The sequence below is a fragment of the Hyperolius riggenbachi genome, chromosome 1 (assembly GCF_040937935.1).
Source record: "Hyperolius riggenbachi isolate aHypRig1 chromosome 1, aHypRig1.pri, whole genome shotgun sequence".
NCBI lineage: Eukaryota > Metazoa > Chordata > Amphibia > Anura > Hyperoliidae > Hyperolius > Hyperolius riggenbachi.
Window position 1 is genome coordinate 589,835,540 of NC_090646.1, and position 14,148 is coordinate 589,849,687.

General features: G+C 42.9%; 1 protein-coding gene across 3 annotated transcripts in view; it reads left to right on the forward strand.

Moving 5' to 3' along the window:
* The window catches only part of AGGF1 (angiogenic factor with G-patch and FHA domains 1), a 105,740-nt gene that overhangs the window by 82,311 nt on the left and 9,281 nt on the right, over positions 1-14,148 (forward strand). For all 3 annotated transcript variants that reach the window (XM_068248923.1, XM_068248915.1, XM_068248933.1), the window contains 5 exons: positions 558-659; positions 8,233-8,398; positions 10,496-10,578; positions 10,781-10,908; positions 13,744-13,843. In XM_068248923.1, coding sequence (XP_068105024.1) covers positions 558-659; positions 8,233-8,398; positions 10,496-10,578; positions 10,781-10,908; positions 13,744-13,843 — 579 coding nt within the window. The remainder of the gene's footprint in view (positions 1-557; positions 660-8,232; positions 8,399-10,495; positions 10,579-10,780; positions 10,909-13,743; positions 13,844-14,148) is intronic.

The window sequence follows — 14,148 nt, forward strand, 5'->3', positions numbered from 1 at the left end:
ATCTTTGTATGTGTCAGAGTGGTGCAACTAAATATTTTGAATTAAAAAAAATGTTTGGGTCCGCTTTAAATGCTTGTTATCCTATTATAACTGTTCAAATCCGATCTGGATGAAATGCGGATAGTAGCTATCCGGATTTCTCCCAGTAAACCTTTGCGGGCTGGGGGGGGTTTAATCTTACCTATCATGACGTCATCTTCGTCCGTCCCTCGGCGCCTTCCACGATGCGCTCCAATCCGGCGTCACGTGACTAAAAACACTTCCTCCTTCCGGGTTGATGCCGGATTGGACCGCATCATGGGAGGCGCCGAGGGACGGACGAAGATGACATATAGCTACTATCCGAATTTCATCTGGATAGGATTTGAGCAGCCCTGATTATAACTATTCATTAGTAAATTCTCTAGCTAGTACTAGACAATGGCAGTTGGTGATTGCAAGTTATGGCGGTTTCCAGTTATATCACACCATGCCAGTTATTGGTGTAGGCAAAATATGAAGAGTTTTGTTGTCTATGGAGAAAGTATTAATATCCCCAATTTTTTTTTTCTCTTCAGTTTCACGCAGAAGTATACTTTGATCACAATTTACAAAGCTACGTTCTAGTTGATCAAGGCAGCCAGAATGGCACAGTTATCAATGGCAATCAGATTCTCCAGGTAAGTGTTTGGATAGTGTTCTGGTTAAGGGTTCTGCCTCTGACATTGGAGACCTGGGTTCCAATCTCGGAGCTAGTCTACTTTAGGGGACCCACCGCAAATCCCCATAGACACTTTCAGCTGGGCTGCAGAAACGGAACAAATGTCCGCTTTCACCTTGTTTAAACCCCCACAATCCTTATATCCATGGATAGGTAAGCATATCCTGTAACGAACTGTGAGGTTTTCGGTCAAAAAAAAGTTGAAATGGGCTGTGTAGGAGCCGCCGAACGGCCTTAATCTCGGTTCCGTCGGCCATCTTCATTCTGCTGTGCAGGTCCTTTCTTTCTCCTCATTGGAGGGTTCGTTAGCTGCCGACAGAAGCTGGCACGCCCCCACCTAACAATCCCTCCAATGAGGAGGAAGAAACGACCTGCAGAGCAGAACAAAGATGGCTGACGGACCCGAAATTGCGGCCGTTCGGCGGCTCATGTACAGTCAGTTCAAACTTTTTTTTGACCGAAACCGCAAAATTCGTTAGAGGACATGCTTAGCTACCCGGGGATATAAGGCTTGTGGAGGTTTAAACAAGCAAACGGAAGACATTTGTTCCGTTTTGCAGCCCAGGTGAAAGTGTCTATGGGGATTTGCGGTGGGTCCCCTAAAGTAGACTAGCTCCCCAATCTCTGCTCTTCCTTTTCAGTAAGCCAACACTTATTCAGTACAGAGAGGTTGGGCATGACTCCCTAATCCTATTTTGCATCAAGTTCAAGTGGTTAATATAGAGATTTTTCTATCACAATATAATCAGATAAGTTTCACTGCAAAACACATGGCTAGGCACTAAAGGTCTTAAAGGAAATCTTAACCTATTCACTAAAAGTATCCTTCTAGTTGTAGCAGTTATCACAATTAATTGCAATACTATTTACTCCCATAATTTTCTTTGAAAGATCCTTATTAGAGGTGATCCATGGGTAGGTCTAATGCCCATAATCAGAATTACCAGTGGGGGGTGGGGGTTTGTTAACTTACCCATGTGGCCGCATATAGCTGATGTGGTTTACTCGTGTTCCATGTCGCTCACATGCTTCCTCCCTTTTGAGTGTGGACAATCCCAGAGTGGGCTTCTCAGCATTGATCATGCCCACTGTTTCATGTATTGAGCTCAGAGAAGCGTAAACTTGCCAATTCTATTTTTTCAAATAACCCTCCAGGACAGGTGCTACATATGAGATTTGGGCTCCGCCCTCAACAGGAAACACAAAGAACTAGCTCTCTATAAGTTCCACCCCTCAGTATTCACCTGCCAGTTCTTTGTGTTTCCTGTCCCGGGAAGCCTCTAGCTCTCTACAGCTAGATATGGTCAGCAGCCAGGGAGTGCTGAGGCCATGGAACTTTTATAGGTAGCCCTGTCCTGGAAGGATTACTGGGGGTGTACCTTGTTTTTCCATGGTAGTGGATCTCTGAATCATGCTGGAGGTCAGCTATGTAAGGAGAGATGGTGTTTGAGGCAGCATGGTATAGACCGATCGCGCGTCGGAGGGAAGCTTTCACTTTGCGGAGGCGGAAAGGTGACTTCCTTTGGCGGTAGTGTGATTCTCGGCGTGTCCAGATCGGAGGCAAGGGCAATAGCGCTGTGAGCACAACACTTCCACCCTTACGGGACATCAGATCCGGTATCCGGTATGCGCAGCTGTCAGAACGCCGAGAGGTCCATTCCCCACACCGCGGTTGGTGTTTGGTGGAGATGGACACGAGACAGAGGACGGCAGACCAAGTAAGTGGCAGCGGACATCGGAGGATGGTTGCCCGTCTGATTCTGAGGTCTATGCCTAAACCTGGCGCAGGGGAAGATTTTTTTAGTTTCTTACAGCGCTGATGGTTGTAGAAAGTCTTTTGTCTACTATTGCCCATGGATTCAGCATTATGTTTATTTACCCAAATTGTTTGGTTTATGGGTGTTTAACTTAAGCATGGTCTCATGTCTTTACTTAAACTGCTGGATTTTATAACTTTGCTGCAGATAACTTCATCATGAGGTTTGTGCATGCAGGTGGACAAAATCAATTGATTAATTGTCCCAGCAAATGTGTTCTGTGCACATTTAATTTGTCATATGCATCTTGCATTTGAATGGGCAGCATGATTTTTATATTATCATTTAATTTACTTGAATTTGAAACTTTGAAATTGGATTAAGTTTCACTGTTATACTTGATATATATGCCTAGCTTTATGAGTGGAGCCAAGTCTGGGTTTTACTGATTATGCCAAATAGCTATCTCATGGCATGCTGGTTAGCAGACTTAATTGATTAAATCATCATTTGCATGTTTTTCAGGATGCTATTGAGCCTACTGATAGCTCTGATGGGTCCAGCAATTGCCTTCTCTGTAGTAAGGAATTATATTAAGTCTGCTTTCACAGCTAGACGTTACAGGCGCACGGTAGTGCAGCCTGTAAACGCAGCCCACCGCACAGCAATGAAAAATCAATGGGCTGCATTGTAATGCAGCAGGTAAAGACAAAAGTGCTGCATGCTGTGCGTTATAAACGGCTAAGCCGCGTTAGACTGTTTGCACATGCGCAGTTATATTGGAAGAGGAGGTCTCCTCCTCCGGCCAGCCACATGGCTAATTAATTTTCACTTCACTGTGATGTGCAGTGTTTACTTCCTGGAGCGGCCGCTCTGTGTGGCAGTTGGCTGGTGGGACCACGTGATGCGGATCACGTGGTCTCCGCATCGCACAGCGCGAAAAAGGCGCACCAAGAGCTGCATAACGCAGTTCTTGGTAGCGTCCTCCTCCAGCACCACCAGGCGTCGCGTTAGGGGTATGTTATGCAACCTATAGCGTTCCCTAAAACACAACGTCCTGGTGGGAAGGAAGCCTTGGGCTCCCTGCACACTGCAAATGCATGCAGTGTGCAAGAGGCCTTAGACTGGCCTAAAGTATCTTGTCAAAAATGCATTTAAACATAAATAATGAAGATACTACAGCATCTTGCAAGGAGTTTGTTATCCATTAGGCAAGAAATGGTGGAAACGTTTAAAGCTTTTAGAGAAAGCCTTCCTTCTACTTCAGGTTCACAACTGCTTCAGACTGCTTAAATTCAATCTACAAAACGTAAGAAAGCAATAAGGAAATCTGCTAGAATAATACTCTCTTCTGAAGAGGAAGATGATAGTGAGCAGGAAGTTGTTAATCCTGATTCCAAATCTTCTGAGGATTTATCTGTACAGAGTGAAGCAGAGGAGACTGTAAAGTCCTCAAAGTTTAAGTTTGCTGCTGGAAGAAACTGGAGAATTATTGAAGGCAATTCATTCAACTTTGGATATTCCACCACCAAAAAAAAAAAAAAAAAAAAAATCTGCAATATTTTTTTTTTTTATTTTACATGCTATACACAGGAATGGAACCATGTGAGCAGTTATGTTTCCCAGTTCAGATTCCTCTATTAAAAACGTAATCACAGCTCAATGGAAAGAGCCGGATAAAAGACTATTAGTATCTAAGCACTCTTTCACAGTGCGTCATTAAAAAAACGCACGTTATAAATGATTCGACGCAGACTAACGCACAGCAATACTAAGTCTGTGGGACATTCACAGTGCACACGTTGGGTTTGTGTGTTACGTATAGCATTGTTAGTGCTGCAAGCTGTGCGTTATACACATTGTTAGCTGCATTAGACGGTTTGCACATGCTCAGTAATGACTTAGAAGCATAGTTTTCATTGCCTGTAGGCCATACTGTATTCGACAATACAAGCCATTAACTGGCGATGCAACTTTTTGGGGGCGTTGCGTTGTAAGTTTGCGTTGCGATTGTAACGTTGCATCAAAACGCAACGTCACACTGTGAAAGTAGCCTCAGGGTTTGAAAAGGCGGTTTCCATTTTCTGAGGAAGACGCTAAGCCTGGGGATTCATGCTCTAAACTTGATGCTGCATTTAGTCAGGTTGGAAGGTGAATGAGTTAGCATTCAAGGTCTAAGGCGGCCTTAAAAACCCAGAAAATAAGTTGAATTTTCTCTTAAGAAAGCATGGTCTGCTACTGCTCCTATTCGGAATCACGTCAGCACCCAGAATCTTCACAAAAGTAATGGCAGAAATTGTGGGAACCCTACATTTAAAAAGGTGTTATGATAATGCCATACTTAGACGACCTTTTAGTAGTGACAGACAGTATTGTGAAGTGGAAACATCAGAGATCTTGTCATCCAGCAGTTGGTACGAGCAGGTTGGTTAGGGAACCGACAAAAATCAAATTTGATTCCGACACAGGTTATTCAGTTCTTGGTGTTCAGAATCAATTTCCATAGCTTAGAAATTATTTCTTCCACAAGACAAGTTAGTCAAGATTCATGCCTTAGTGGAAAATTTCCAGCAAAAATCAATGGTAACAGTTAATCAAGTGATGAGTCTAATAGGATTTTTGACATCCACAGCACCGGCAGTGTATTGGGCATTGAAACCAGGGATGAGCAGAAACTACGCCAGTGCGAATTTACGCATCATAGTTCGCATCTACGCATCGTAGTTCATAGGTCAAGTTTCAAAACGCTTACGAATTTACGCGTAGTGAAGTACTGCTACGCGTAGCTTACGCCCACTATGCGTAGTTGATGTGTGTATTACGTAGTGAACTACGAAGGCGTTTCTTGCGTCTAATTTTCGGCGTGCGATTGTATGCTTACAAATTTACGCAGGGGAAAGGGGAATGTATGCATTGAAGAAGTCCCGGTATAAGCATTTATAGAGAAATTAATGCGTAAAATTTTTTGCATATGAGCACAAGCATCCGCACACACTACGCTTCACACTACGCGTAATTGCGTATTTTGATGCGTAGTCTACGTGATGCATACAAAACGAATATTTGATATTCGCAACCCTAGTTTGGCGAAGTGTAATTGAGTAAAACCACATGTAGTTCCAGCGTAGCGAAGTTGGCTGACTACGACCATCCTTGATTGAAATGTGAGAATATTACAACAACGGCTCCTGCGCAGTTGGAAAGTAAGTCATGCAGCTTTAGACCGCATGGTGTCTATTCCAACACCGGTGAAACAATCACTCAGTTGGTGTATAATAGCAGGCAATGTCACTCGGGGACGACTATGGTAGTTTCAGATGACAAAAGTGTTAACAGACGCAAGTATTCTTGGGAGAACCCACATAGATGGGATATATCTACAAGGAACTTGGTCAAAGCAGATTAAGACCCAATCTTCAAATTTCAGAGAGCATCTGGGAGTGAAGAGAGCCCTAGACCATGCAAAATACAGGTTAAAAGACCAGCAGGTTCAAGATCAGGTCAGACAATATAACAGTAGTGATGTATGTAAACAAACAAGGGTGTACCAGGTCATCACAACTTCTTGATTTGACACTGCAGCTGCTAGATTGGGCGGAGGACAATCTTCAATCAATCTCAGCGGTTCACCTAAAGGGTTCATTAAGCAACATGGTGGATCTGTTGAGCAGGAAGAGACTATCAAACTAATGCTAAGTCCTGAACTGTTCAAGTTGTTAGCGAAAAAGTAGGGACAACCACAGATCGATTTTATTCGCCAATCTGGAGAATACTCAGTTCCGCCAGTTCTTCTCTCTAGACCCAAGAGGCGCTTCGGGAGTAGATGCCTTGGCTCAAATGTGGGATTATCAAATATCCTATGCATTTCCTCCAATACCGCTGTTACCAATAGTATTACAGAAGCTGAAATCGACAACAATGTATCTAATATTAATTGAACCAGATTGGCTGAAAATAATCTGGTATCCAATGATTAAGTTGATGCTGGTGGACAGACTAATGCCATTAACAGACAGACTAACCCTTCTCAAAAAGAAAAGACAAATGGACTCAGATTTCGAATCTTCGATTGACAGCTTGGTTTCTGAAAGGAAGATCTTAAAAGATAGAGGGTTATCCGACAGTGACAGAGAATATAATTAAAAGTAGAAAGAAAGTCACTAGAGCAATATATCAAAACTATTGGAAAACTTTTTGTCAATGGAAGAGAAAGACAGGACTCCGATCCAATAAGCTCGCTACAGTGTTCGAATTTTTGCAAGAATGCGTTGAAAAAATCTAGCGTTGAGTACCCTAAAGATCCAAGTGGCAGCCTTATCACTATACTTGGATGAGAGGTTAGCATTAGAACCTCTAGTTATTAGTTTTTTTGTTTGTCAGTTACAAATCGAAAGGAGTTCAAAGTCCTAGAGAGGTAACCGCTCACTCAACAGGGTCAGTGGCAACTTCCTGGGCTTATAGAGCTGGAGCAACAGCAACGGATATCTGCAAGACAGCAACTTGGAAATCCGTGAACACCTTCATTAGGCATTACCGACTGGGCTTATCAGCAGAAGAACAGGCATTTGGAAGAAAAGTTCTTCAGGCTGTTGTCCCGCCCTGAGGTTGGTATTTATTGCAGATCATCTCATATGTAGCACCTGTCCTGGAGGGTTATTTGAAAAAAACAAAATTAGCTTACCTGGTAATGCTGTTTTTAACCACCTTAGCGGTATGGACGAGCTGAGCTCGTCCATTACCGCCAGAGGGTGCCGCTCAGGCCCTGCTGGGCCGATTTTTATCAAATAAAGAGCAGCACACGCAGCCGGCACTTTGCCAGCCGCGTGTGCTGCCTGATCGCCGCCGCTCTGCGGCGATCCGCCGCGAGCAGCGGCGAAAGAGGGTCCCCCCAGCCGCCTGAGCCCTGCGCAGCCGGAACAAATAGTTCCGGCCAGCGCTAAGGGCTGGATCGGAGGCGGCTGACGTCAGGACGTCGGCTGACGTCCATGACGTCACTCCGCTCGTCGCCATGGCGACGAAGTAAACAAAACACGGAAGGCCGCTCATTGCGGCCTTCCGTGTTACTTTTGGCCGCCGGAGGCGATCAGAAGAACGCCTCCGGAGCGCCATCTAGTGGGCATTCATGCAGCCAACTTTCAGTTGGCTGCATGAAATAGTTTTTTTTTTTTAATTTAAAAAAAACCCTCCCGCAGCCACCCTGGCGATCTTATCAGAACGCCAGGGTGGTTAATAACCCTCCAGGACAGGTGACCCACCCATTTTGATATATATATTTATGTATAATATTGACTGAAGCATATATTTCTGTGTGTTTATACGGATGTTTATGTACATGCAAGTTTTTTGTTAAATTGTTTGAAAGAAGAATCGGTATCAGGACAGTTAATTGGAACGTACTGGCAGGTGAATACTGAGGGGTGGAACTTATAGAGAGCTAGTTCTTTGTGTTTCCTGTTGAGGGCGGAGCCCAAATCTCATGTAGCACCTGTCCTGGAGGGTTATTAAAAACAGCATTACCAGGTAAGCTAATTTTGGTTTTCTTTGATGCTGTCGGTCAAATATTTCAATAGATCTAACTTTATGGACATGTCATTTGGACAACAAAATAGCATTATTTGATAGATTTACATACAGTCTGCACCTGACATTTCTAAATGCATCACTCGATAAATATATGCAAATATAACCCTAGATTTAACATTTTGTATGGGAATAAGAATATACTATAGATCAATATAGTAAACCTGCTTTACATGTTCATGTTTCATGTTACAGCCTAAAACCGTGTGTGAGCCATATGTGCTGCATCATGGGGACGAGGTCAAGTTTGGGGAGACTGTCCTGTCCTTCCATGTGCACCCCGGCAGTGACACGTGTGACGGCTGTGAGCCCGGACAGGTCAGAGCACATCTGCGTCTCAATCAGAAAGAGGAGGACTCGGGTAAGTGACTGTAGGTTGTTGATCATAAGGTGACAGCACACCATACAAATTTTTTTTAATTTTTTTTTATTTCATTCGAGCATTCCGATCCAATTTTCCGATTGATCAGAAGTTTTGAACAGAATCTTCGCGTTAACACACACATTTTTGAGATTGCTGCAATTTTGGGATAAAAGATCGAAAATTGGTTGGTTAGAAAAATAAAGAGAAAAATGTACTGAATAAAGATAAAAAATGTACTGAATTTTTTTTCTGATTTAATACAATTTCACAAGCCATCACACACCATACAATTCTTGATAAAATCGGTCTGAATTTTCCAACATGTCCAATCTCAAAAACATTAAAAAAAACCTGGAAATTTGATTGTATTACTCGATTTGAAAACAAAAAAGCTTTTGATTTTTCGGGACAACTCAAATTGAAATTCGGGACACCCCAAATTTGAAAATTGTATTTATCAAATTTGTGTGTGTGTGTGTGTGTGTGTCCACCTTTAGGGTCCTTTTGCACTATATCAGTTGCTGCCAGTGGTAACTGAAAGGACAACTGATGTGCAGTCCAGTGTCCATGTTTCCCTGCGGCCTCTTTTTACACTGTACGCTGAAAAACTGAAACATTAAAGGGGCATTGTAGTGAAAAATTGTAAAATTTAAAATGTGTGCAAACCTATACAAATAAGAAGTACATTTTTTTTTTTTTCCACAGTAAAATGAGCCATAAATGACTTCTCGTTGCTGTCACTTACAGTAGGTAGTATAAATCTGACAGAAGTGACAGGTTTTGGTCTAGTCCATCTCTTCATGGGGGAGTCTCAGCAAGGCTTTTATTCTTTATAAAGATATTCCCTAAAAAAGATTTAAACAATGATGTTGGCCAGCCTCCCTTCTCACCATACACTTTTTTGGCAGTTGGAAGTGCTTTTGAAAATTAAACAAAACCCTGAGAATCCCCCATGAGGAGATGGGCTAGTCCAAAACCTGTCACTTCTGTCAGATTTCTACTTCCTACTGTAAGTGACCGCAACAAAGGAAAAAAGTAATATATGGTTCATTTTACTCTGGAACAAACGTATTTATTGCATATGTTTTCACATATTTTACATTTTTTGCTATAGTGCCCCTTTAAGTGCAAAAGGGCCGTTAGGATCCTTTCAAACTTTATCCCTTGCGTAGCAACCGACAAAATCAGGGCATCCCGACACAAATGTAATGACAGCCCTTTGGGTCTATCACATTGAGTGTGGTGCGGTTTAATGCGGCGGGTTCCATCGCAGTGAATATATTGCGTTACAGGGTACGCGCACGTATACATTGGCAGTGAGGCATACTTTGATGATACTGTATGCCCCGTACGGGTACGTTGCAACTTTTTGGCAATGTTGAAAAAGGGATTGAATAGTAATCGCATTGCAACAGATTCCATAGTGTGTCAGGAGCCTCAACAGTTCCTATTGAAGGCTCAGCTCATTGATACAAATAAGTTTCTTATCAAGGTTAGTTTTCTTCCATTTTTAGTTTAATGCTTGGCTGCTTGCTTGTCACAACAGGAAAGAAACTAGTGAAGTCAAAAGATCAGTAGGACAGTCAGGTGACCGGCATTGTTAGAAACAAAGACCACATTTGTATTCCTCTCCCTACAAGCTTTCTTAAAGAGGAACTCCAGTGAAAATAATGTAATAAAAAAGTGCTTCATTTTTACTATAATTATGTATAAATGATTTAGTCAGTGTTTGCTCATTCTAAAATCTTTTAAATCCCTTATTCACATTCTGACATTTATTACATGGTGACATTTTTACTGTGGGCAGGTTATATAGCTGCTGCTAGCAGTTTTGGCTGTTAGACAGCTCTAAACAGCCATTTCCTGTCTGTGAAGCTTGTTACATTGTGGCAGTTTGCCCAGAGTACCGCAGTACTCGGAGCTTCTTGAGGGAGGGGTTTCAGCACAAAATCAGTCATACAGCGCCCCCTGATGGTCTGTTTGTGAAATGCAATATATTTTTCATGTAAAAGGGGGTATCAGCTACTGATTGGGATAAAGTTAAATTCTTGATTGGAGTTTCTCTTTAATCAATGAATATTATTTTATTTCCAGCTGGTCCTGTCTTGAATAAAGCAGAGAAAGAAATGTTACGACGACGAGGACTTAAGAAGATGCGAGAGAAGTACGGCTTGCAGGTAAGAGGAGATGATGACCTCTTTTGGTATCCTGGAATTTGGTGGAGGGTTACAGCAGTGTGGGTAGCGGAAGCATCCTGCAGAAACAAATTAATATGCAATGATAACTGTTGTGGGCTATTTTACTCTCCATGATACAGATGCATTATTTTCATATTGCCTCACCTTGCTGGTCTTTGACTTCAGCTGTTCATGATTATAGGGCGTTGACTATGAAGATAACAAAGCACTGAAAAACCCCAAATACAAGGACAGAGCAAGCAGACGCCGCCTGGTGGTGGGAAGTGAAGGCAGTTTCCAGCGAGAGGAGGCTCCTGCGTCTGTACACGTGTAAGCTGCATTTCATTGCTCTTTCTTCATTGCCTACAGGGTGGGCCTTATTTAAAGGACAAGTGACCCGAGCAAGGTTACATAAGGTAAGGATAGATGTATGTTCATGCTGTACCTCCATGGTGGACACCCATACCTCTGTCCATTGTCCGTTCCTGGTCCCTGTAATCAGTCATTGAAAAATGTTTCTTTTGGCTCCCATTCCCTCCTCTTCCCCACCCCATTTACGCCCCTTAAAGGGAAGGAATGGGTGGGTGATTGTAAGGAACATCACTGCAAGCTTCCCTCTTCCTGTCTGAAAGTTTGACTTTAGCCAAAAGTCAAATTTTTCAAGCAGTGGTTACAGGACATGGGGAACAAGGAGACAACCTACAGAGCTATGTATGGATCCGGCGTGAACTTACCTCTGTGCTTACCTTTATGTAACCAAGCTCAGGTCAGTTGTCCTTAAATAAATCCTTCAGCGACTGGACTCTATATTAAACATTGCCTTCTGTTGGTTATGGAGCGATCCGCCCACCGCATCTGCCTGTTAAAACACTTGGCTAATGTATTTCAATGGGAGGGTGCACACCAGCGGTTTGAGGTTTGTAGCAAACCGCAAACGTGCCTCCTGCTGCACATTTGCGGTTTGCAGAAGAGTTTCTGCCTCAATGTAAAGTATAGGAAAAACGCAAACTGCTGTAGAAAATGCTACATCAGAGCGGTTTTGCAGGCGTTTTTGTTACAGAAGCTGTTCAGTAACAGCTTTACTGTAACAATATTTGTAATCTGCTACACAAAAACACTCCCAAAAACGCTAGGCATGTTTAGAAAACGTCTCTAAACATGCCTAGGATTGCTCTGAAATCAGCTCCAAAAACCGATAGCGTTTTGAGGATCTGCTAGCGGTTTTGGTGTGCACTGGGCCTAAGTTTGCAGTTGGTTGATTGCAGTCATATATACTGTTCTACAATACCTTTTTGTTTGCTGGCCATGATGGTGTATATGGAGTGTTGCAGCCCTGTGTAATGCTAGTGAATTTGCTGCCTAACTCCACCACATGGGGAATAATTCCCAAAGCTTTTTCACCTGTTTCCCTCTGTTTTCACCTTATCTATGTTACATTTTTAAGCTCCCAAAGAGCAAAAATATATAATTAAGGCAAGAAAAGTAATATTGAACTTGAGTTGATCAGGAACACCTTACTTTGAGTGATTATTTTTATTGTAATGCTGGGTACACACGTTGTGATTTTCCACTCCATCCCGAGCTCAATCCCAGGCGATCAAATATTTCCGACATGTTCGATCGGATCTTGATCGATACAGCCGTCGATTTACTCATGTTAAGTATGCAAAATCGACGGCTGTATCCCTTGAAACCCGATCGAACATGTTGGAAATAATCGATCGGAAATCACATCAATTATCAATTAGGTGATAAGACATTTATGAGAATTTTTGTGAATAGAGCCCAAAGTGCTTCCAGTCACATTTGTTACACAGCAGCCTACTGAAGAGCCTGTGGTGTAATGGAGCCTGCGGTGCCTTACTGCCTGTTCAGTAAGCCAGCACCTATTCAGTAGGAGACCTTGGGCAAGTCTCTCTAACACTACGACTGCCTATAAAGCGTGTCCTAGTGGCTGCAGCTCTGGCGCTTTCAGTCCGCCTGGAGAAAAGCGCGATATAAATGTTCTGTGTTTGTTTGTTCTGTGTTTGGTGTAATGGAGATCCAGGGTAAGCAGCAGTGATGATGTGATGCAGAATGTGGTTTGCACAACTCTCCCGCAGGCTGTCCTGGATTTATTTTTTCAAAGCACTTTACAGAGTCTATAGTCCTGTCACCAGCCTAATGTTCCATAGAGTAAGACCAATTTTGAGTGGAATCAATAGACTTATCTGCAAGTTTGTGCGAGGAAAGTGGAGTGTCCTGAGGAAACTACACAAACAGGAGGAGGACATACATACTCCACCGTGATAGGGTTCAGGCCTAGATTTGAACCGTAAGACCACAGCGCTGCAAGGTGAAAGCCCTATACACGAACCATCAGTATGTTTTGAAATGACCCAGGTGAGGATGCCAGATTTTAATGCCAGATTTTCTGTATCACTGATGGTAATGCAAACAGTCAGGATGCCGGGGTCCTCACCCACCCAGGGTTCACACACCTGGTCCGCCGGTGCTCATACACTCCGTGGTTCACCACTCCACCAATTATGTTCACAGTAACAAAGAATCGAGGTCGGCACTCCACTGGCGATAATAAACTTGCGTTTATTGGAAGAGTTGCAAACACGACGTTTCGGGGTCACCCCCTTCCTCAAGTGTGGAGGAAGGGGGTGACCCCGAAACATGTCGTGTTTGCAACTTTTCCAATAAACACAAGTTTATTATCGCCAGTGGAGTGCCGACCTTGATTCTTTGTTACTGTATCACTGATGGTATCCCTGTGGGAGATGTCTTAGTAAATCCGGCATGCAATACAAGCAGAATATATAGGAAATGCTAAAGTGTAGCATTCTCATGGGTGCACGGTCTTCATGCAGGGTTGCTTCCACTCCTGAGCGGATGCATGCTGTTTATCTGATAAGTGGCAACACAATCCGCTGTCCTGAAAAATGCAGCAAGACTTTTCTTCAGTGGGTAGAAACAGAAAAGGGTCCATGCGAACTAGCCATAGGAAATCATTGCAGTCTTCCTCCCATCCATCTTCAGTGCAAACTAAGCTGCAGGGTGAAAATATCTGTCAACACCCTGTTGTTGTCGTATGATATACTTTTTATTAAGACTCTTAAATTTGGTTATATATTATTATTTATAAAAAGATTGTTGTTTTGTGTTTCTTTGTTGCAGTGAAATTGGTGACAGTAACAAGGGAAGGAAAATGCTGGAGAAGATGGGATGGAAGAAAGGAGAGGGACTCGGCAAGACTGGCGATGGCATGAGAGATCCGGTAGGAATAATTCTTGTATGTTGCTAAAAGAAAGTAATGGGAACTCTATTCTTTCACAGCTTGAGTCTGTTGGCGATGTGACGTTTGTGCTGGTGATCACACATAAAACACTAAGGTCAGCAAGATCTTCTAGAGTAGCACAACAGCATGTGTAACAGAATATGCACATCAAAAAAATGCACAGTGCCCTCTCGTGGCTTTGTAGGATATACACAGTCTGAGCATGAAAACTAGAGCGTCGCATCTCCACTAACTCTTATACAGTAGAGTCCCAATTTATCAGCAGTCAGTAGTCTAACCTGGAG